Below are 23520 nucleotides of genomic sequence, written 5' to 3' on the forward strand. Positions count from 1 at the left end.
AATTCTGACAGTATCACACTTAATCAGAGGAAGTATACATCAGATATTTTGAAAAGATTTGGAATGTGGAATTGCAAGTCTATGTCTTCTTCAATGGAGACCAAAGAAACGTGAATCGGAATCGGATCGGAATCGGCAAGGCCGAATCGAATCGTGAATTGGCAATGAATCGGCAAATTTGAAAAAACCCTTTAAATTTAAAGATTTTAACAATTTAAAACTTATTTCATGCACCCTTTATTGAATATAACTTAAGCACACTATAACATCATCAAATAGAAGTTAAAACTTAACACACATAAACATGAAACATAAAATCCATCACATACGTAACTATGTTATCTAAGATTCTAAAATGTAAATTGTAGGCTAGCTGAAGTAAATAGAAATCAAATGATCATAATGATTTAAATCATAGAATGTATGTAAGATGATCCATAAGACATCAAATCATAAATTTATGTAAGAATCTAAGATGAAGATGAAAGTTTGAAACTTTGAAACATATGTCTATCAATGATTCAGTATCAATATCTGTAAACAAAATATAAAAACAAGGCTCCAGCTCAAGCCTCAGGCTCATAGTCATCATCATCCTCAACATCATCCTCAAGCTCGGCTACAGCCTCAGCCTCAGCCTCTGAGTATCCAGTCTGCCTAGTAGCAAGGCGTCTAATGTAGGTCCTAGAGGACTGTCGAGCCATATCTCCCGCATATAAGATGGGCTCACGAATGTCGCTAGGGCCTGTGTCTGTGCGTGCACGTGTGCATCTACCAATGCCTGAAGAACGTGCTCTAGCTGCCTCAGCCTCTATATCCACCTGGTCAATCCACGCACGGTCTTCCTCAGTGAAGACTGGATCTACAACCTCTGTGAGCCACTCTGATTCTGGATCAATCTCCTCCAGAATGATCGGAGAGGAGTCAGTGCCCAAAATCTGTCTGATCCTAAGACGGAGGTTGTAATGAACGAAGACAAGATCATTCAACCTCTACACTGTCAACCTGTTTCTCCTCTTCGAGTGGATGTGCTCGAACATGGACCAACTGCGCTCACATCCAGAAGCGCTGCTTGGCTGACTCAGAATACGAATGGCAATTTTTTGAAGTTTTGGGGTTGTGGCCCCAAACATTTGCCACCATCTATCTGAAATAAGAGAAAATAAAAATAATTAGTCTCATTTACAAATTACAAATTACAAGTTAACTCTAAAATTACATAATCAACTTTAAGTTTAGAATCTAGATTCATGAACATTGAATATATTATTTAATTTTTACCTGGCTGTATTGTTTCCCGAGCATCTATGGCTACCCTGCTAGAGAAAAGTGGCCCTTCTTTATTATTGAACTTATCAAGCTCAATAATTGCAGCACTGCTATCATCATCAGTACTCAACCTCTGGATCACTGTATATAATCCGGTGAGAACCTCCTCATCCGCCTTGAAGTCAGGACGGAAACGAAATGCCGAATTCAAAAAGTAAGCTGCTGCATGGATGGGTCTGTGGAGCTGATTCTGCCATCTCCTATCAATGATGTCCCAAATAGGGGCATACTTCTCCTGCACTCCTGCATACTGAGCTCTAATGGCCTCCTTGGCCCTATCCATGCCCTCATATATGTAGCCCATAGAGGGCTTCTCCCCATCAGCAGTTCGTAGGAGAGATACAAGAGGCTCAGTGGCCTACATATAAAGTAAAACAAAAATTTGAGTCAAAACTTAAACATAGAATAATTCAATAATATAAGGTAAAACTAAATCATTAAACAATTAGCATAGTAAACTGTAAAATATTAAATGTTAAATTGCAATAAAATTACCTTAAGTATTTCTCTAGCAGGTTTCCAAAAACCATCATCATCAAATATGCAATCCACCACATCTATCCCTGCAGTGGTCGTAGCATAGGAAGATGAAATCCACTCCCGCCCAACAAACATGCTCCTCAAATCATCCCTTGATGTCAACAAGGACTGCAAGGTGATGAAATTCGAGGCAAACCTCGTGATTCCTGGACGAGCTAACTCTTTGTCTCCTGTGTACTTCCTCATTGTGCTAAGGACAAATGAATGATTATAAATAAACTTACATATGTTTTTTGCCCTTTCCACACATGACTTGACCCACTCAAGTTTGCCAATTTCCTCCAACATGAGGTCAAGGCAGTGTGCTGCACAAGGGGACCAAAATATGGTGGGGTGCCTCTCCATCAAAAGTTTGCCTACAACAATTTTAAGATAATTAGAAATTCAAATTTCAAACATGTTAGAACTTAGAACTTAGGAAACTTAGAAATTCTAAGTTAGAATTAGAAAAAGTTCAAAATTCAAATAAATTTATTTTCAAAACTTAAAAAGTTAAAAGTTTACCTGCAGCAACATAACTTGCTGCATTATCCGTCACCACTTGCACCACATGTTGTTCCCCCACCTCTGCTATAACTTCCTCAATAACCTCACATAAGTATGTGGCGTTTTTTACATGAGCAGAAGCATCAATGGATTTGAGGAACATGGTATATCCTACAAGTAACAAAACAACGAATTATAATTACTATTAGCAATCAACAAATCAAAATTTGAAATAGTCAATCACGATTCAAAATTATGTATGTAGGAAAGTAGAATGATCAATCACCTCCACAGGATACAAGAAAATTGAGGAGTGTTCTTCCCCTCCTATCTGTCCAACCATCAGTCATGATGGTGCAACCCTTTTTGATCCACTTCTTTCGGTTGTCCTCAAGCTCATGCCTCATATCCTCAACCATTTCCTCCAGGAGGTATCCACTCAACTCAGCCTCAGTTGGGGCTTTAAACCCCGGACCACAAATGGCCACTGCATCTATCATGTTCTGCCAATAAGGAGTCCTATCACAAATAGATAATGATATTGATTAGAAATTTAGATGTCAAAAACTAAAATCATAAAACAAGTAGATATAATTAAAGTTTTACTTTTACTTTTAACTTTAACTTTGAAGATAACAAAGAAAAAAGAATCAATTACTGGCTGCAATAAATGGAATGTTGCAAAAGTACCAGAATTTGCAACTCTCTTTTCTGGCAGCATCATGAATCTCCTTGTTCAAACCCATGCCCTCAAGCGTGGGTTGGGAGCCAGGAGTAGTGCGGGGCACAAAGTAACTATCCATTCTGCTTTTCCGCACTCTAGGCCGCAATAGGTTGGTGTTGGACTCTGTCTCAGTATGAGACCGACTACCACTAACACTCACATGAGCACTAGCACTAGGATGAAAAGGAGGCCTAGAAGAACCCTCCCCAACACAACCTACGGATGCGGAAGCTGATGCAGATGCACTTGCAGATGTAGATGCGGTTGCGGATGTGGGAGCACGGGAGCCAATACCTCTTAACCCTTCAAGTTGCATTTTCTTAGTCAACTTGTCTTGTTCAATTTTTTCTAATGCCACTAAACAAGAGCGTTTTGCCTCAGCGGTTTGTTGAGTGCAAACTGTGACATCATGGCCAGGTATGCCAGCAATGTGGTATTTCAATCTATAGATACCTCCCGAATTTATTTTTTCTTTGCAAAATATACATTTTGTTTGATATTTGGTTCTCCCAGGAAACTCTTCATTATATTTCCAGCATTCATCTTTTTTACCCATTGTGGAAATTGGAAAATGAAAGCAAAGGGCTGCTGCAATAAAAAAAATCATGTAAAAAATCAAAGTTTGCAACTAATAAACAAAAACTACAAAACAACAAACCCTAGTTTGCAATTTAGTAAAACTAAAAATAAAAAACATTCAAGATTTGCAAATGAACACTAAAAAAATTTAACAAAAAATGCATACTACACTAACATGCAAAAAAAAAACCAACACTTACCTCTTGCAAATGAGTTGAGGAGTGTTGATATTGACTCCTTAATGCTCCCAATGCAATTTATGGCCTCCCCAAATGGACTTCTGATCTCTTTGGTGCTCTTCCTTCTTGCCGGTTGGAAACCTATGGATTCTCTTTTCTCTTCTTCTCTCTCACTCTTCCTCTCTTCTACTCATACTAAGCAAATAGAAGGCTCTTCAGGGTTATAACAAAGAGGAAAGTCAACTTAGAAAGCAAATAAAACATGTGTTTTTTTTAAAAAATTGAACTTTTTATCCTTGTTGCCGCGGCCGATTTCTGGAGATTCACGATGGCGATTTTGGCGATTTTTGCCATGAATCGCCGATTTTGGCGATTCAGGCGATTCACACGAAAAAATCGCCACCAGCGATTTCCGATTCCAAAAAAATCGGGAGCCATGAATCTTATCGCAATTTCGGCGATTTCGGCGATTTCATGGCGATTTTTGGAACTATGATGGAGACTAATTTACATAAAGAAGTAGTAGCAGAATCACCTTCCATAGATTCTACTCTCTACATACAAATGATTGGGTCCCTTATGTATTTGGTAAATACAAGACCAGATATTTGCTATGCTTTTAATGCCTTAAGCCAGTTTATGTGTGAACCAAAGGAGATTCACCTAGTTGTTGTTAAACACATTATGAGATACTTACAAGGCACTCTTAATTTTGGACTCAAATACGAGAAAATTGGCTTAGACTTACATGGATTCACTGATTCAGATTGGGGTGGAAGTGTTAAAGATAGAAAAAGTACTTCACGATGTTGTTTCAGTTTAGGATCAGCAATGATATTTTGAATATGCAGAAAGTAGTCTTCAGTAGCTTGGAGCTCCACAGAAGCCGAACACATTGCAGCAGCAATGGCCTCTCGAGAAGCAGTCTGGCTAAGGAAGTTACTTGTACGATTATTTGAGCAAGTCATGAATCCTACGATTAGTCATTACGATAATCAAAGTTTCATCAAGCTTTCAGTAAATTCAATTTTTCATGATAGGTCCAAGCATATTGAAATTCCTTACCATTATGTAAAAGATATGGTAGACAAGAATTCTGTAAATTTAGAATACATTTGCACTGCAGATCAGACAGCAGACATACTCAATCTAGAGTGAAGATAAAACACTTCAAGAGGAGACTTAGTATGGTTGAGTTGTAATTCATTCATACTCTTTAAATTATTAATAAAATAATTTTATTTTGTCAAGCTATTGACTATTATGGGCTCCACCATTTGTATTCATTATTTAAGAGGTGAAGATCTCTGAGATAATGAACACTTGTATAAAAGACATTATAAGAGGTGACGATCTCTTGGATAATGTGCTAAACAATAGAGTTCTATTGTAAGATCTAGATGAGTTTAAGACCATATTGTGATGTAGACATTGCTATGAGTCACAATTTGGATAAATGAAGAATTTTATTATTCTCCAGATTTATCCTGTATTCTGGTAGGTCTTAAACTCAGGATCATGTTGTGATATAGAAATAACAGTATCTATGAGTCACAACTTGGATAAATGAAGAAATTATATTACTCTTCAGATTTATCATGTACATTGTATTCTTTGCAATACTAGTATCACTAGTAGTAGTGATTTGTCATACTACAGGTTTAGTAATATGACATTGTATCATGTGTTCTATGATACCACATGCTGAGCTTCAGATGGATATAGAGTATCAAATTTTGCTTGTTCATCTTCATTGATGTTGCTAGATATGATATCTCTCAATATGATTATCAAGTTAAGAGGGAGTGTTAATTCCGTAACTTGTGCATACTAGTCTGAGAACAGATCAGTTCGATCTGAGATTGCATGATAAGTAAAGGTTAAATCTTTGTTTTATTTCCTTTACAAGATCCGCACCTTTCCTTGGAGGTTTAGTTTAATGTTAATCTAACACCATTGTTTGGATGATAATTAATATTTAATTAATCCTACTTGATCGCCGATTTTGGAGGTTAAGTAAATGATTTGTTGGAAGAGACATGTCCTTTCTAAGGACATGTCTCTTAATCCCTATACTTATAGAGGGTAAGAATGAAGTCTAAGGACACACAAAAGATAAATACAAGTCTGCTCCTTAGTCATTCTGCCCTCATACGATTTGCAGAAGCAAAAGAAAAAATTCTGATTCGTATTTCTAATCCAGTCAAAGACAATAATCTTAAGTTACTCACAGCTAGTTATAGAAGATAGAGAAGGTAGAATTATATCTGTATTCAGTCCAAAGAATTTGCAGAAACTTTACAACTTGTAACTTCAACCAGTCCTTATAGTTGACGCGTCTTTACTATTACATCAATCATATAATACTTATCTCCTAGTAATTGATGAATGCACAAAATTCTGAAAAAAGGTTTTCAGCTGATAGTCAAAAGAAGTATGCTTATCATCAAAATGTCTCAAGCAAATGCAGTGAAAGTTGCACTGCATGCGATTCCACCTCTCTACCATTGTAAGGTTGAAGATGCTTTTCCGAAGTATGCTTATCATCAAAATGTCTCAAGCAAATGCAGTGAAAGTTGCACAACATGCAATTCCACCTCTCTACCATTGTAAGGTTGAAGATGCTTTTCCTCTCATTATTGCACATGTTGAATGTGTACTACTAAATAGAACAAAAGAATTTTACATAAAATGACTCTTCTCAACAAAATTGGCTGACACAACTAAAACACTTAACATTAGAGAGCGATAATTTCCAGAACTACGCTAACTCCATCGAGCTAAAACCATACATATGAAGGTAATAAACTTTCATAACCTAAAGAAAGCAGTAAAATGAAGGAAATAGTACTTAGGAAAAGCCCCCAAGCTTAAATGGAAAACTTGTGACAACATGGCAAACACATAGACAAGTAGGCAAAATTGTGACACAAACACACACGACACCTGTAGAGGTCAGAAGAAAAAGGAAAAAACATGATCTAAATTTAATACCACCAGCATGAAAGAGACACGCTCGGTGCCATAATAAGAAAACATTAAAGAGAAGAATGCTCGTCATCTCTTCAATATCACGCGCACACTGAACGGACCTTTCTTAGTCACTTCTGCTATCCAAAGTCACTCGAACGACATGGAGAAGGAAAATGAACAAATAATAGGTGACCTGACAACACTCACCGATGGGGGAAGTAAACAGTTATGAAAAGAATCAACGCCCATAGCTAAAAGACAACAGTTATGAAATTGATTTATTGTTGTGACAAGAAAAAACAAATGAAACCGACGAACCGAGACTGTCGGATATCAACAGAACTAAAAAAAAGATTATGTGTTGTCAGCAAGGCTGAGATGATACCAAATCATTGGAAAACATGAATGTTGTTGCCAAGTCAATGAGACTACAAGAAACACGATAAAATCCAACTCTGAAATAAGCAGAGCTAAATAGAAAACGGATAGTGAAGAGAGATGCTCGAACATGGACTCTTGAAGAGATAAAAACCACAACATGATTAAAAGACATGCTACAATATTCTTCTTATAGGAGAATGTATCAAAAGAACATTCCATACAAGAGTATCTGAAGTTTCTAAAGCAAATGATACAAAATCTTGCGAATAATCAGATAAAACAATTTTGAGATTGAATGTCCTGGAGATCAATCTCTTAGTTAACAAGAAATTATGCAGCCCCTCATTCCAGAATGAATAAAGAAAGAAAAAATTTAGACCTGACACAGAAAAATCCAACCAAAAATGAGATTTTCCTCTGACCAGATGCAGGAATAGGAAAAAAACATTATCACATCTGAAGAATACCAAAAATATCCAATGCGAAGTACAACCACAATTCACACGGAGGCACAGAAAGAAAAATAGAGCTGCTCCTATTTGAAGGCAACCAGAAAATGCAAAGTTGCTATAAACTTTAGCAAACATAAATAGACTTAGGCATACTTCTTTACTGTTGATATCATAACCTAGCTCTAATGCCATGTTTCCCAGAAATCAGATAAACAGCAATAAGGAAAAAACAAACCAGATACAAGAGACGCACAAAATTACCCTGGGAAAACCCTTCCAAAATTGAAGGGAAAACTCAACCCAACAACAAAGTATCATTTTATTGATAATAAAATATTCAAGTGTACAATGCTTATCGCTTGATGCAATATTTACAACAAATAGAGAGACTCTTCACATTACAACAGAAGGTCTCTTCAATTTCCCAAAACATTACAAGGTCTCTTCACATTACAATTTATCATAAATGTTCTTATCAGCTAAAGGTGACCATAACGATAATAACGTCCATGTTTCTAGAGATAAAGATCTCTATTGCAGCTACAATCTCCAACACCCTGAACCTGCTTCTAAGCAATCCAGGACCCAAGGGGTGAAGAGGAAGGACCTGATGACATAAATAGAACAAGAAATCTATATGTTTAAGATCTCCAAGGTCACCAAAGAGGTATGACTAAAAAATGGATAATATCAAATGTTAGGTTTCTTCCACTGCATAATTTACAACAAAATGTTGCACTCTATTGTAAGTTTCTATAATAATGCCTCTGACTCTGTGATTGAAGAAACCGCTTGAAGGGCAGGACTTTTGTTCCAAAATTTACGTCTTTTAAAAAACTCAAATGAAGAACCTCTACATTACTTTCTTGAAACTTTATTAATTGTCATTCCTTGGCATAGTTGCGACTCTACTAAGATTTTAACCACCAAAAAAAAAAGTAAGGTAGATTTGTGTGGGAGATTATTAGGTTATCAAAACTTTATCAACACTCTAAACAAAACAATGCAAATAAATTGACCTCATCTAACCCTATCATGCAAAATCATTATATTATAACTACCTGGGAAAGAGGAAGAAAGTGCTAGTAAGGGCTTCACAAGTGTAGAAACAATGTGCTCTATAAATTCTTTATCTTCTATAGCCACATAAAACGAATGCCCTCAAAATTCCAAATGAGGACAAATGTAGGAAGTAGATGTCTTAAAAAGAAAAATTACATGTAAAAACTTTTGATGTCAGCAACAATACTACCACGTAGGAAGAAAGGACCTTAATTCAAATGTGTCATGATTAAAGGCATGATCAAGTGATAAAATTATTAAGAATACCATAACGATGTTGTTCGATGCCTAATTCAGAATGGATTAAATTGTACAATGCAATAGTAGTCATTCAATAGTAATGCTAGACTCAAACCATAGATGGCATAAGAGATAGCACAAAAACATATGATGCAATATATGGCAGAATGATATAACCTTTCATAGCATAATAGTCTCTAACAATAACCACACTTACTTTGTTCGGGCCTAGATACAAATAGACTCGACAACTAGTTAAGTATGCAACCATCGATAATTGACATTGTTTCAAAATAATTATTTTATTATTCTACCCATTACTAACAATAGAATTATTAATGCCATAATTGCCACCTAAATCATCCCCGCTCAAAACTTGTCACCTTCCAAACAACAGGAAACAAAACATTAAAAAGTCTACTGGGATGAGTGAGAGTAAGTCCCTGGAGTAGCCGAAGTGGTGGGGCATAGGTGTTGCTGATACAAAATCCTCAAGTCTCTATCTGCTATCATCTAATTCTCACACACTACCTTCAACGACCTCAAAGCATTCATGAGATCTTTCGCTGTAATTCCCAATTGTTTCACCTTCTCTACCTGTGTCACTGTCTCCTACATGAGCTCACACTCCAGCTTTTGCACTCTCATCTATAGGACAATATCCTTCTCTAGAGAAAGAGTATGCTCCTTCACCTTCTGAGCCATCCATGTAACCTACTACATCTGTAAAAATGTAGCTCTGAAAGTCTCCTCATTTTGGGCCAATGTGCTCATCATCCTTTTGTGCATTTTGTGTCTTACTATGAAATGTGGCATACTCCATGCCTGCACCATATGTTGTATCTTTGTATCTAACCATCATTGCCATGCGAGGCACTCGATGAATTTTGTGTGGCACCCTTCTGTCATGAACCTCAATAGTGCCTTGGCTACCATAGCCACAAACCCCATATCCAACTCCCTAGCTCAGTCTTCCATGCCCCATGTAGTTGTTGTCATGGCATCTAGCTCCACTAAGAACCATTGTGTCACGTCTCTGAATTGAGGGATGGGACTTTCCACTCTGCCACCTTCTGTGGCTCCCACTTCCTAGTTGGCCATATTTTGACTGTCTCTGTCTATCTCTACAATCTCTCATTAAGCCTAGGTTGTTTCCTCATCCTAGTGTCTCATCATCAAGGTGGGTGAGGGGGGAGATATGTCCTATACTTCTATTTGAAACTTTGTCGATAAGCCATTAGCTTGTGCATCCATATCTCCCCCATAGTGATCAATTCCTATCATCCCTAAAAGTGGAACTGTTGCGAGTGGTGCTACTGAAGTGGTAACTATGGTGGTTGGGATGAATACCCTGGTTGGAGGTGTCAAGGTCACCATAAGTGCAAGAAGTTGGGCTATTTAAATTCCATTAGAGGTGGTGATCCAAATAGTGTGGGCTCCTCCCTTATGTGTTCTAAGGTCGTGGTAATTGTTGTGGTCGAACCAAGGGTGTCATGGATGACAGTTGTGAGGGGGTGAACCAAGGGTGTCATGGATGACAATTGTGATGGGGTGAACACTATCTTTTGTATCCACTTTGCCCCCCAATCTGGAAAGTATAGCGACCTTTCTAGCATACTTTCTTGAGGTATCACTCCTAGCATTGTCTCTTCCATTCGTGTTTCATCTACCTATACTGCCATCTCACTAGTGTCGACTGCAATCTCGCCAGTGTTGATTGCCATCTCCATCTCGCCACTGTGCCTCACCATCTCTCTTTTGTGGGTTGTTATCTCCCCTCTGTGGGTTGTTATCTCTCGTACACCTCCCATGCGTATGGTTAGCTCCCTCTATATAATCTTTGCCTCCTGTACAACACTCTTGTTTGGCATTTCCAATGCATTACATAGTACTATCCCAGGTAGGGGCCCTTGTTGCACAAGTACAAACTCAATTTTTGTTGGTGTCTCCCGTACGTCTCTTGTATTGCTGTTGTTTGTGCCTTCCATGGTGCTTTAGTATGCAAAAGTATCATTTGCAACTCCTCATCCTTGGAACTGTCGCTGAAAGTGGAAGAAGACGATGTGTGGTGTATTGCTTCCTCCTCGACTTCCTCTGAGTTGTCAGCATCTTCTTCTCCCTCCTCTGTGTTGGTTGTGACCTTTTGCCTCGCCCTCCTCAAGGGTTCAAAACTACCCATTGTGAAGGTATCCAAATGCGGCCAGTAGTTCATGGTGAGTTTGTACAGTTAAACCCTGTAATAATCCCTGCTTTGTTTGATCAAAGAAGTTGAACTCTGGCTAGTGAAATTTTGTCAAACAGTTGGCGTGTAACCCAGATCTTAAGCTCTGACACTACTGAAATATTCCAGCTCTTATTTAACCAAGAAATTAGAATTGAACTAATGGCATTTTGACAAACAATTTACGTGCAGCCTGGTATGAGAGTTCTGATATCGCTGTATACATCCAGCAAGGGCAACTGCTGATTCTAATTCAATATAAATTCTTAAGTAGAACCAACTATTATTTCATACAATATAATCTTCTTAAAATAAAGATCTTAATAGTAAAACAATATTCACGTGGAATGCTCAGTAATGTAAATATGTTTAGAGATAACAATGGGATAATGAGACTACCCGAAATTCAACAAACAGTTGCATACTCATCACTGCTGTTAACTGTTGATATCACTGTCATGATGGTTAATGGTTATAAACCAAACTAACAGATAACTGCCCAACACTTTGATTTATTGTTTGCAAGAGTTCACAACATTGGTATATCGATATAAATAAAATTTGAAGACTGAGTTATGAAAATTTAATCCAACAATACTCTCCTCAATGACCGAAATACATTTTGACTTCTTCCTACTTCAGAAGTTATACAAAAACCAACTTAATCAATGTGAAACTCAGAGGTAGATAACATACAGATCAATTTTCAACAATAGATCATACCGTTAGCTGGAGATGAGAATACCCATGCTGCTAGGGGTGATAACACTTATGCTACTGCTGTATGAGAAATTTTGTAAGTACACCTGGAAGTCCCTCATTATCACTCTCAGTCTCCTTGCCTTGGTACCACTGCCCGACTATCACTGCTCCGTAGGGAATTACTGCTGCATGAGCCTACTGTGAAGGTCGGTATATAGATTTCCTAGCCCCACATTAACCTCTTCTTCCTTGGCTATGGAGTGACTGTCCACTCTGACTGCCGTCGAAGCACAAATCTGCCAGATAGTGAACTGTACATGCCAATACCTTATACTGATTTCAACAACCTATTCTTCTTTCTGCTGTTAAAGCTCCAACTTCCTGTAAATTAATTGATCAGTTCAAAACTCAGTTCTGAAAGTGCAATGTGAGTACTATGTTTGTGTCCAGCCTCATTATTTTCCTTCAGGGGTTCCGTCCTTAGGAAATATCCAGTCACATTTAAGCAACCTTTAGGATCTGAGAAAATAACATATATTCGTTGTGTCAATCCCAATGTAGCTCCACACTTTTATAACCTCGACATGAGGGAAGACACAAAACAACTAGGCAATGTGGGATTATAAGCCAATTTCGTCTTTTAGTCACTTAAGTTACTGACTACAACTTTATAACATTAAAATATTCAAACAAATCACTTAAGTCACTTGAACTTTAATATCTCTTGAAATACTTGTCTGATTGCCATGCCGTCTGAAATAGGAATCTCTCCTCATAATTCCCCATGTGACCAAATACACTTTCTAAAAATAGAAAGGGTCCATCTCTATTACCCTTGACTTACTATACATAGTAAGTATGGCCAATGGAGTCCAAATGACATCGAACGAAGGTCAAATCCATAAATCACTGAATGTTGGAGGTGAATCAATCCTTAGAAGACCCTCTAACCATCTTGATTAGCCTTCGAGGATCCAATATTAGGCTAATCCTTGAGATTTTGATGTTGGCAACCAATAGGGACATTACAAACCCGCTTGGCTAGGACAAAAGTATGCCAATGCACACATGTGACCTTTGTGCAAAATGCTTCTAGAAATAGGGTGATGGCATAGTGTGGCATATAAAATGTCTTGTGTCTAAGTTGTAGCAATTCCTTGATCTAGTCGAACAAGTATTGTCCCCGATTATAGACCTTATTTAGCCAATTCATTAGTCTTAGCATCCATATGACAATATTGAATGCTCAAATCCCACCTATGAGTTTTCTCTATAGTAAGTCCACTATGCACCTCCACTCTCATAAAGTTTTTCAATCCCCCTTTGTTACTACTGCTCCACAAATTGTCCCATTGTTTTTTGTGAGATATTGCCTGCATATATGCTCCAACAACAATTTATTGTCCTCAACAGACATCTTTGAAGAGGGTTTGGTTGTCAAGTGTTATTTAATTAGCATCTCATATATCGTGCAAAACTCCTTGGCTAAGTAAGATACCGTCATTGTCTAGTCGAAGTATCTTTTTGTGGATTTCATAGCCATTAAACATAGTGTGCAATATTGGCTCAAATTCTCTAAGGTTGAAAATTAGCATAAAACCGATTTTATCTTCCTCAGCCTTGCTTAGTAAAGCCTTCAAATCATGATCTTCTGGGGTGTCCTTCCACCAAGCTCTGCATTGATGCCCTATAACACTCAAACATGACATTTTTTGTTGTAATCTACTTATCTTTGTCTTTTTGCACTTTCCCCCTTGTTTTGCTTGAAGTTGCCATCAATGATTGTTGAGTGTAACGGTCTCTTGATTTTAAACCTAGCTTTATACTAAATGTCATAACTTACCCTTTTTAGGGTTGTTGTAACTTTCTTTTACCATATTGCTCTATCCTTCAACATGTCCTTCACCTTGTCTTTCTTTCTCATTTTTGGTGTCGAATGTGATCGTACAAGTAATACGATTTGCACAAGTCAGGTTTGTCTATGTCATACGATGCCAAAGATCCCTCAATGGATTGTACGTCTATGTCTTCTACATTGTGTGCAACGAGGTGTTGTTTGTCTCCGCAATAAGGATTGAAGGAAGGTTGTTGTCTGTTCAACTTCCTTCTTTTGCAATGTCTATACAGCATATGTTGTTCCCAGCCTATTGTCTCCCCTTACCAAACGAATGACGCGTATAATCCCTAACTTATTCAATATTGCCACTCTTCATGCAGCTTGTTGCAACCTTAGTACTCGATCCAACTTCATGTCTTCTGTATGTCACCACTCTAGTATGGCAACCTTCGACACCATTGACCATACGGACAGTACAAATTATGAATGTCGTACAGTGTACGACATGCATATGACCTTCCTTTATCCCACTCATGACTTTCCTTCAGACTACCTTCTTTAATTTAGCACAATATATTCTCTCTTCCCCTACAAGTTTCTTTTATTGGCTTTTTGTAGGCTTAGAATTTTAACAGAAAATTTTAATTTTACCTTGGAAAACTAATGTTCTCATCTCCTTATTTTTCCATTCTTTTCTACTTTTCTTTTTCTTAGAATTCCTTATAAATTTTTTAATCATGACTTTATCTGTTCTTATTTTTCCAACTCTTTTCCCCATTATTCACATCTTTCTAGTCACAATTCTTTTAATTTGGTTAAAATAGAACATTTTCAAATTGTTCACAGCTTTTAACTTCCTCTGCATTTTTTGTCCTTGGCTTCCTTGTTTGATTTTTGTGTACTTCCCTTTAAATTTCTTAAGGTTCTTAAGTTGTTTTCCCTTCATTTTTATCACCGAGAAGATCTTTTCTCATGTCCCAACTTTCAACTTCTTTGCAGGTCCCTCTACTTCTTCATTTTGCCTCTTCTTATGCTTTTTTCTTCATCACATTAGACCTTCACCTCCGCAGCATATTGCCACATGCAAGTGCCTAGGGGTGTCTTATAGCACTTATCTTCCCAACACATCCCAAGGTAGTCCAAGTCAATATTTTGTCTACTACAGGGGCGGGTGCCACTTTATAGCTTACGTCCACATTTCCTCCATACCTTTGGTACCAAACCACTTATTTTCGTTTACCATTAGAGGTGCCTTTGGGTTTGGTATCACTTGCCCTAAGGCATTTAGCTTGGGTTTATATGGTTTTTCTTGCATGTCCTTAAACCCTTCTCCCTTCATAGGGTGCCCTCCATTTCCAATAACCATTTACTCTAACCCAATGGGTTGGAGGTCCAAACGGACCATTTGTCAGGTGTTTGTGCACTCTCGGCACTGCAATGCCCTCCACATGCTTTCTCACCAATCATTCTTCCATGGCCATCATGGGCTTGGCCCAATCTAGGTCCGACCAAATATGGTTCTTCAGTTATTAATGGATCTTCCTCAATCTCCCTTTCCCAACCAATAATCTAGTCACCTTTGGTCGCATAGCCCAACATGTTGATTCTGCAATGTGCCCCTTCCTCTCCTAGTAAAGTTTTATTTTGAAACCATCTATTGGTTCCTTGATAGGTTTGCCCTCAAGGGTCGTAAGTTTTAACGACCCATTATCTCCCACTTCTCTCATTTTATGGGGTCCAAGCAAACGAATTTTGAGCCCAATGGGATTCATTTTGTTGCAACTATTATACTTTAAAACAAACTAGCCTCATTGCAAGTTCATCCATTGAAGGTGTTTGTCATGCCAAAATAATTCACCATTGGGCCCCTTCATTAGCCCATTGAGTTGTCATCCATCTTTCATCCAATTTCATCAAATTGAATAATTATTCTTTGAGGATTTCTATATATCCCCATTTGTTCTCTAGTGCTACCTAAGACTTAGCACAATATACTCCACTAGTAATGCCATCTCCTGCTCGTACATAACTTGGAAGGGTGTGTGTCTCGTTATTTCCTTATAGGTCCAATACGTCCAAAGTACAGTAGAAAGTCTCTCTTCCCAATCTCCCTCTTCCACTATGCAACACCAATACTTTATTTGCGGATTTTCCTTTCCATTTGCCTGAGGGTAGTATGGACTCAAGCAGTTATGGAATATCCAAATTTGGTTGTCATGTTTTTGAGCACCTAGTTTACAAAATGCATAGGTATGCCAAATCGACTATTTGCTCATAAAGAAAGCTAGTCATGCTAATTGCAATACTATTGAGGAGTGTCGTGGCCTCTGCCCATTTTGTCAAGTACTTGTTGGCTACCACAGTATACTTGCATTGTCATGCAACACTCACCTTGAGAGGCCCCACCTTTCAAACAACTCCTGAGTGTGCGAAGGAGATAATGGTATTAAATCCCTCTTTAATGGCTTTCCTGCCCTTTGGCAAGTATCACACAAAAGAACTCACTCTCACACATCAGCCTAGTATTGGCCACCATAGTTCTCCAAGCAGTACCTTTTGTGTCGTGGCATCTGGGCCCATGTGCCCTCCTGCTAGCTCTTCAAGAGAGTCCCTCAATATGCTTGTTATTGCCTCCATGACACACCTATGCAATAGGTGGTTAGGTCCCTTGTATAGCAACCCATTGGCCAGTTGGTATGTTTTCCTTTTAATGTCAACTTACTTTGCTCACTTGGTGGCACCTCGCGAGAGAATATGGAAATAGAAAGGTATTGGCTAATGTGCTTATAGGAGGAAGGTAAGATTGCTATTTGGAACAAATGGGCATTCGAAAAGTCCTAATTTACTCCATCAACCTGTTCTCCTAATTTTATCATCAACGATTGGTTGGTATTGAAATGGCTCTTCTTGGGGCGTATAATGATTGTAAATGTTGAAGTAGAAGCAACCGCCAACTTACACTTCCTTACACGATGGACTTGTTCAACAATTACATTAAGGCTTGATTGTTCATGTAGAACGTGAATCGTGTGGCAAGAAGTTAGTGTCAGAACTTTTGAACAACATATACCATGCCCAAGGCCTCCCTTTCCGTTGTATTGTAATTTCTCTCTGCCTTTGACTATAGTCTACTTGAAAAATATATTGGGTGATCCACCCCCCTTGTGTTGGCTTGTGTCAAGGTGGCATTCATGGCATATTTTGGGGCATCCGCACGTGGAATCCCTTGTCCCAATCTGGATAAGCCAAAGGGCGTACTCACCAACTTGGACCTCAGTTCCTTGAATGCATGTTCTTGTTAGATCTCCCAAGTAAATGGTTCACCTTTTCTTGTCAGCTTGTCTAATGGGAATGATATTTTTGCAAACCCCTTGAAGAACCACTGATAATAGCGGACACGCCCTAGAAAGGACTTCACTCTTGTCACATCTTTAGCTAAGGCTTTCCATCTCAATGACCAACTTTACCTAATTGGGATCAACCTTCAATCCTTTCTTGCAATCTATATGTCCCAACAGCTTACCTTGGGGTACCATGAATCTACACTTCTTCAAGTTAAGCACCAGATGTACCCTCTAACAATGTTCCATATAGTCACACAAAATTGCCAAGTGGGTCTCCTTCCCATTGTGATCGACCAATCATCCAAGAATGCCTTGAAACTTCCCAAGGACATCTTTTCAAAGATACAAAGTATGATCCTTTGGAAGGTGGCAAGGGCGTTGCACAGATCGAAGGGCATCCTATTGTATGCATACACCCCATCTTCCACAACAAATGTAGTCTTCAATTTATCCTCCTCGGCAATGCTAATCAGGTTGTAGTTGGAAAACCCGTCCATGAGCGAGTACATCTCATGTCCCGCCACTTCTTCCAATATGTTGTTAATGAAATTTTCCAAGGACACCTTTTCAAAGATACAAAGTATGATCCTTCGGATGGTGGCAAGGGCATTGCATAGGTTGAAGGGCATCCTATTGTACACATACACCTCATCTTCCACAATGAATGTAGTCTTCAATTTATCCTCCTCGACAATGCTTATCGGGTTGTAGTTGGAAAATCCGTCCGTGAGCGAGTACATCTCATGTCCTACCACTTCTTCTATTATGATGTCAATGAAAGGAATGGGCAAGGGATCCTTAATTGTGATGGCATTAAGATTTCTTAAGTCTAAAACAAATCTAGATTTGGTTAGCTTTCTTCTTAAGAGAGATGACAATAGGCAACACCCAGCCACTTGTTTGAACTTTGAAAATGATCCCCCTATCAAGCATTTTCTTGTTTTCCTCTTCTACCTTCACTGCATAGTTCTTGTTCATCAGGTTCAATCTCTTTTATACAGGTCATGCCTAGCACTTAGGGGATTCGATGAACGCACAATGTCGTAGGACACCCTTCAAGTCTTTGTACGTACATGCAAACACATCCTCATACTCAAGGAATATCTTGAATGTAGTTGTCTTTAATATGGGGTCTTAGTCGTCCCTGACAAGTATCACCTTCAGGTCATCTTCCTTTCCCAGGTATAATCTTTCTATGTTGGGTTCTTCATACTTAATTTCCTTGTCCCTTTCGAATCAGTGAGTTGGGGTGTGATGCCACACCCTCCCTGTATTGGTTGTACTCCAGAGGGTAAGTGTCCTCTTTAGCATCAATCTCCATCTGCCAGTGGAACAATCCTCCATGTTGGTCAGGGTGCGGCTCATGATTTCCATTTCCACTAATGCAAATGTCTATCCAACACCAATCGTTAACAGCATTAGATCTGTCGGGCCAATTGTAGGAGTTTCTTTTCTGGAGTCCTCTGCCTCATGGTCGTTAACCAACTTGCCACTCACCTGATTGTCATTGGTGTCACTCATGTTGTTGATTGCCACTTTTAGTTATAGCAATGTCTCCAATAGATCCACTACCTATACTGGGATAGTAGCCTGCAGCAACTATTGCATAATGTTGGTTTCCAATGTTGACCATACGAGGGTATTGACAGTGTCATGTGTCTGTCTTCTTTCTTCCTCCATTGCCAATTTTTGCTTCCATTTTGGCTTCCTTCAATCTTCCCTTTTTCATACATGGATCAGGCTATATAGCTTTCTTCGCCTAGAGCATCGTCATTGCCAAAACTTCCTTTTCAAGGCATGTACTTCTATCATGTTTATTGCCTTTCCCTTAGGGCAATCAGCATCCTCGTGATTGATTGGACCACACCATTTGCATAGCATACTACTATCAACTTGCTCACTCTGGCAATCCTACACGAAGTGGCCCCCCTAGCTACACCTGTAGCATTGTATCATGGACCACCCCTTTGCATCGTGCTAAATGCAACTCCCTAGCATGTTATCATTGTTGCTTTGTCTTTGGTTGTTATAGTAACCACCCAAAAGGGCACTAGAATTTATGAGTCTTAGTGTTGCGGAAGGTGGGGTTGTCTAATCTCCTTGTGTGACAAGCAATTAAGTGCTCCTTGCCTTGAAGTTGTATAGGGACTCCTGAATGGAGTGCCCTAGTCCGTGGCAGATGTCACAGAAGGATTTCTTGGGACAATTGACTCTAGTGTGCCCCTCGCCTTTACACTACATACACCACACTTCCTTGCTCTCCCTCATCTCTTTTTCTACTCTCATCTCTCATCATCCTTATCATGTCCTTTTGAAGTGCTTGTTTTGTCTAGGACTCCCCTTACTATTGCCCTCCAAACTATAGTCATCGCTAACCTTCTTTCCTCTCGATGTCTTATTCTGACTCTCAATATTCACTGCCTAGTTTCACGCCTCTACGTACAAGGATGGGGGTACTAACTTCATCTTTTTTTGGATGAAGGACGTCAGTTAGTCCCTCAATGAACCATCTTTCTTCAAACTACTTGTTGGTTGGTTGTCCAACTTCCCAGTGAGTTACTTCAGCCTATGGTGGTAAGCCCACACTCTCATTTTTCCTTGGCATGTATTATAAATTTTGGCTGCAATTTTTCATCATCACGAAGTAACTTGAACTCAACTTGAAATTCTTGTTTTAGATTATTCCAAGTTGCTTGGGTCCCACTTGCAGATTCAAGTACTAATCAATTACTACTCCCTGTAGGGTGGCCGAAAAAGCCTTTAGCCAATAATCTTGATCATCCTGATCGTTCGCCTCCAATATGCTTGCACATGTCTTACAATGGTGAGTCAGATCCTTAGATCTATCCCCATTGAATTTACGAAGCTTCTGCTTCTTGGGGGTGTTCACCATTTTTCTTCTATTATTGACACCTTGGGCATCGTTAGACTCATGTAGGTTGGTCACTCCTATGCATCTTCATGCTTCTCTTGCACCTTCAAGAATGTGTGTCATCTTCCCTTCCTCCTCTATCATACACACCTTGGTAGTACTAGTACTCCCTCCTCCCAACAGTTTCTAGTATTGTCCCCCCTATTCTCAACTCTTTGAATATGGCAAGATTTTCAATGCCCCTTACAGTACTTTCAAATATGTTCGCTACCTCTCCTTCGAGATCCTTTTCTTCATCATTGACTTCCTCTAAGTGCTCAAATGGTCTCATCCATACAAAGTTACACTCCCAATTGTTTATGTCTAACCCACTTGTATCTAGGAGGTACTCGGGAGTAGTCACTCACTTGCAATATCTTCCCACTCCTGAAACGTGGGTAATGTCCAGCCTTGAATTTTCATATGAGTGTCACTTGGGCTGGGAGGACTAAGAGATTTTCCACTAGTTGTTGCAGTGGTTGTCATCTCTCACTTTGTTCTTAAATCCGCAAAGATCTCCTTATGGCAGTTTCTACCTCCTCTATTAGTGTCTCTTTCCTTGTACGTTTCCTTTTGTCCTTATTTGGCAAACGAGGCATTAATTATTATGGTTGCTGAAGGTGCAATGCCTACTTGGGTCATGCAATTCTTCCTTCCTCTAGTTCCTCTCCTCGACCGTTGTATTTGTTGCATGTGGTGTTCCCTCTCTCTTTCCTCACGTTGTTCTTAGACATCCAACAATGTTTAAGCCAACGATCTTGGAAGGCTACTCAAACATCATGCACAGTTGCATCCATCGTGACTTCAGCACGTACCATATCAGTTGAGATCACTCTCTCACAAGCCTCTAGTTGTATGTACTTGTTGACCAAAATGTCCCACACCTTAACTAAATCTTGTGTCAATTAGTCTTCTCGAGGCACTTAGTTATTGTCCTCAACATCACTCTCAGTTAGCAATATTTGTACATCAATGGTATGACTCATTATGTCACCATCATCTTTATTCCTACTTTCTTAGACCTCTAAATTCGAACTTAGGCAACAACACCAAAATGTTAGATGCCTAATTCGGAATGGATTAAACAGTGCAATGCAATAGTAGTCATTCAAAAATAAAAAATAATGTTAGACACAAACCATAAATGGCATAAGAGATGGCACAGAAACATATGATGCAATATATGGCAGAATGATATAACTTTCCATTGCATGATAGTCTCTAACAACAACTACGCTATCCTTGTTCGGGCATAAATACAAATAGACTCTATGGTTGGTTGTCTACCCATTAATAACAAGCATATTTTAATATTCTACCAATTACTAACAGAAGTATTATTAATGGCATAATTGCTGCCTACAAGTGGCCCAAATTCAAGTTCCATGAGAGAAGATAAAGAGCTAAAATTACACAAAATACCTTATTATTCTCCTTATTACTTGTCTAATGCAGTACTATTAATTGATGAAACAAGGTGCAAGTCCAATCTTAAATCCTAGGTGAAAAAATAAAGAATTAAAATTGGATAAAAATACTGCCTCCATCGCATTGCTCATAAGGCCATGGGAAAGTCCAAGTGCCAAGACACATGATAAAAAAATCAATTTGGTTATCATGTCAATCTTGGTGGAAGCGCCATACCCAAAAGAGATGGCCAACTGCAAGTCCAAGATTAAGTTTCATAAGTCATGGTAATATATATTGGATAAAATCACAGTATTCAATTCATTCGGTGTGTCATACCCCAACATATGATGCCAAGTACTAATCCTCGGTGAAACTCTAAGGCAAGGATTTCTATATGGGGTAATTTACAAGACTGATAAAACCAAAAGGAATATTCTCAAATGGGATGAGCTTGCATGAAGGGTAAACAAATCGGGTTTACTATTTCCCATAATGGATTCTAAGAGTAAATCCGAGAGAATGTTATAAGTGATGAAATTGAATAAAATGTAGTACGCATTTCATCTAGTGTGGCATACTCAAGAGGCAAGCCCATGTGAAAGTTAAATTCTAGGAAAAACAATAAAATATAGATTGTGCTACAAAAACTGCACCTAACTGGTTAGATGCTGCAAACAAAACTGACAAGGTCAAACAGGGCCAGAATCAAAGTTCAAATTCCAGGGAATATTATAATGCATTGTAGTTAGAAAAAATACCAGATGAATAATAACCCAAAAGACGTGGACAGGTGAATCTCCAAGCCAGATTCAAGGACACCCAACAAAATGTTGAAATTAAGCAAATAGATGCACATTATCCAAAATGGAAAGGCCGTTTGCAAGTGCAGTTTCCAACCCTAGGAGACATGATTAACGCATCAAATTTAGGTTAAACTGGACATCCGACTTGCTGACTGGGTGTGCAAGTCTCGAGTGAAATTGACTTGAGAAATATTTCTTCTTGTCCAGTTAAACCCCGCGGTGCCCTCGCAAAGAATATCTAACAATTTTTTTTTAAAAACATGGTCGCGCTAAACGATCGAAAGCAGATGAAGAATTGGGATTTTCATAACACACCATGAAATCTGATAACTGGTAATACGATTAAATTGGGCTAAATACAGTATGCTACCGGATGGCTGCAATATTGGGCAGAAGTCCAAGTCTCAGGAGACGTGATAAAATAATATATACAGTGTAGAAGTCCAGGTTCAAGTATCAGAAGATGTGATAAAATATTATAGACAGTATCCAACTTGCAGAGTGCTGCACCGGCAACAAAAGAGGCAAGGTACAAGCCCAATCTCGAATCCCGTAGAATTAAAAGTTAGCAAAATGTCATATCCAACAAAATGAGCCTTAAATATAAGTAAAAGACCATATTCTACTCACGATTCCCAGCAAATGAGTTCGGATACAAGTGACCTTTAAGAAGAATTCATCATTTGTAAGCTAGGCACAACGGCAACCAAATAAAGGGAAAAATAAAAATTAAAGAATTTGTGATAGAGATTGTTACCTTAAAGCTTGAACACCGGTTCCTTAAAGGATCGAAGGCAGTAGAAACGGCGAAATCTTGGGAACAAAATCGAGACCACAGAAGATCATCCGATGTTACAGAACGCCAGTTTTTACTCACACACCCAAGTTTGGCCGTCAATTTTGCATCTGTTTTTTCTACAATTAACCGTACAACTGAGCCCGGCAGTTCGTCCATGACGAAAATGTTTGCTGTGGTTTTACAGGCACCCAAGCCTCGTCTCAAAATCGTCGTGCCTTGTTAATAATATATGTTATCGAGACTTAATCGTCTTCTTGCTTTCCATCTTCCACTAGATTGTCCGGCAATGGAAAGGCCGAAATCTGATACAAAAGCTGGCTATTGCATTTCTATACTTCTCATCCAATTTGTCGGTCGCACGGGTAGTTTCTTTATATTGCCTTTGGGAGATAACTACTCACAATTCAGGCCTGGAATTTTATGGCCGTATTGGCCGTTTTCACATGTTAAAAAATTATAAGATTGTATGATTTGATAGGGGTTTTTTTTTTTTTTTTTTTTGAGAATCCTCCATGTAACTTGTCAATGTGACTTCGTATTATATTTAA

The 23520-nt window shown here is 38.7% G+C and overlaps 4 protein-coding genes across 4 annotated transcripts in view; all 4 read right to left on the bottom strand.

Annotated features, from left to right (window-relative positions):
- The window catches only part of SKIP16 (SKP1/ASK-interacting protein 16), a 100624-nt gene extending 77309 nt beyond the window's left edge, over positions 1–23315 (bottom strand). The window contains exon 1 of the mRNA XM_089826114.1: positions 22931–23315. Coding sequence (XP_089682240.1) covers positions 22931–23128 — 198 coding nt within the window. The 5' untranslated portion in view covers positions 23129–23315. The remainder of the gene's footprint in view (positions 1–22930) is intronic.
- LOC149562652 (uncharacterized) lies at positions 483–2214 on the bottom strand. Its single transcript, XM_089826115.1, has 3 exons — positions 1825–2214; positions 1282–1687; positions 483–1147 (listed from the first exon to the last, which is right to left on the bottom strand). The coding sequence occupies exons 1-3, from the start codon at positions 2212–2214 to the stop codon at positions 993–995; spliced, it is 951 nt and encodes a 316-aa protein (XP_089682241.1). The 3' UTR covers positions 483–992.
- On the bottom strand, positions 2354–2868 carry LOC149562653 (uncharacterized). The gene is made up of 2 exons (XM_089826116.1): positions 2642–2868; positions 2354–2526 (listed from the first exon to the last, which is right to left on the bottom strand). Exons 1-2 carry the CDS (start codon positions 2853–2855, stop codon positions 2354–2356), a joined length of 387 nt encoding a protein of 128 aa, XP_089682242.1. The 5' UTR covers positions 2856–2868.
- Positions 3006–4011, bottom strand: LOC149562654 (uncharacterized). The gene is made up of 2 exons (XM_089824187.1): positions 3859–4011; positions 3006–3667 (listed from the first exon to the last, which is right to left on the bottom strand). Exon 2 carries the CDS (start codon positions 3633–3635, stop codon positions 3006–3008), a length of 630 nt encoding a protein of 209 aa, XP_089680313.1. The 5' UTR covers positions 3636–3667; positions 3859–4011.
- Positions 23316–23520: the final 205 nt, after the last annotated feature.

The sequence above is a fragment of the Cupressus sempervirens genome, chromosome 4, assembly GCF_028749045.1.
Source record: "Cupressus sempervirens isolate cs-2001-9-10 chromosome 4, ASM2874904v1, whole genome shotgun sequence".
NCBI classification, from domain to species: domain Eukaryota; kingdom Viridiplantae; phylum Streptophyta; class Pinopsida; order Cupressales; family Cupressaceae; genus Cupressus; species Cupressus sempervirens.

Bases quoted from the DNA above. Each gene is read 5' to 3' on its own strand.
- LOC149562652 (XM_089826115.1), bottom strand. From the start codon at position 2,214: ATGGAGAGGCACCCCACCATATTTTGGTCCCCTTGTGCAGCACACTGC. The intron at 1,688-1,824 runs GTAATTTTATTG...CTTTATATGTAG, and splicing joins CTGCTAGAGAAATACTTAAG to GCCACTGAGCCTCTTGTATC. The intron at 1,148-1,281 runs GTAAAAATTAAA...CTCTTATTTCAG, and splicing joins TCGGGAAACAATACAGCCAG to ATAGATGGTGGCAAATGTTT.
- LOC149562653 (XM_089826116.1), bottom strand. From the start codon at position 2,855: ATGATAGATGCAGTGGCCATTTGTGGTCCGGGGTTTAAAGCCCCAACT. The intron at 2,527-2,641 runs GTGATTGATCAT...TGTTACTTGTAG, and splicing joins TTTTCTTGTATCCTGTGGAG to GATATACCATGTTCCTCAAA.
- LOC149562654 (XM_089824187.1), bottom strand. From the start codon at position 3,635: ATGGGTAAAAAAGATGAATGCTGGAAATATAATGAAGAGTTTCCTGGG.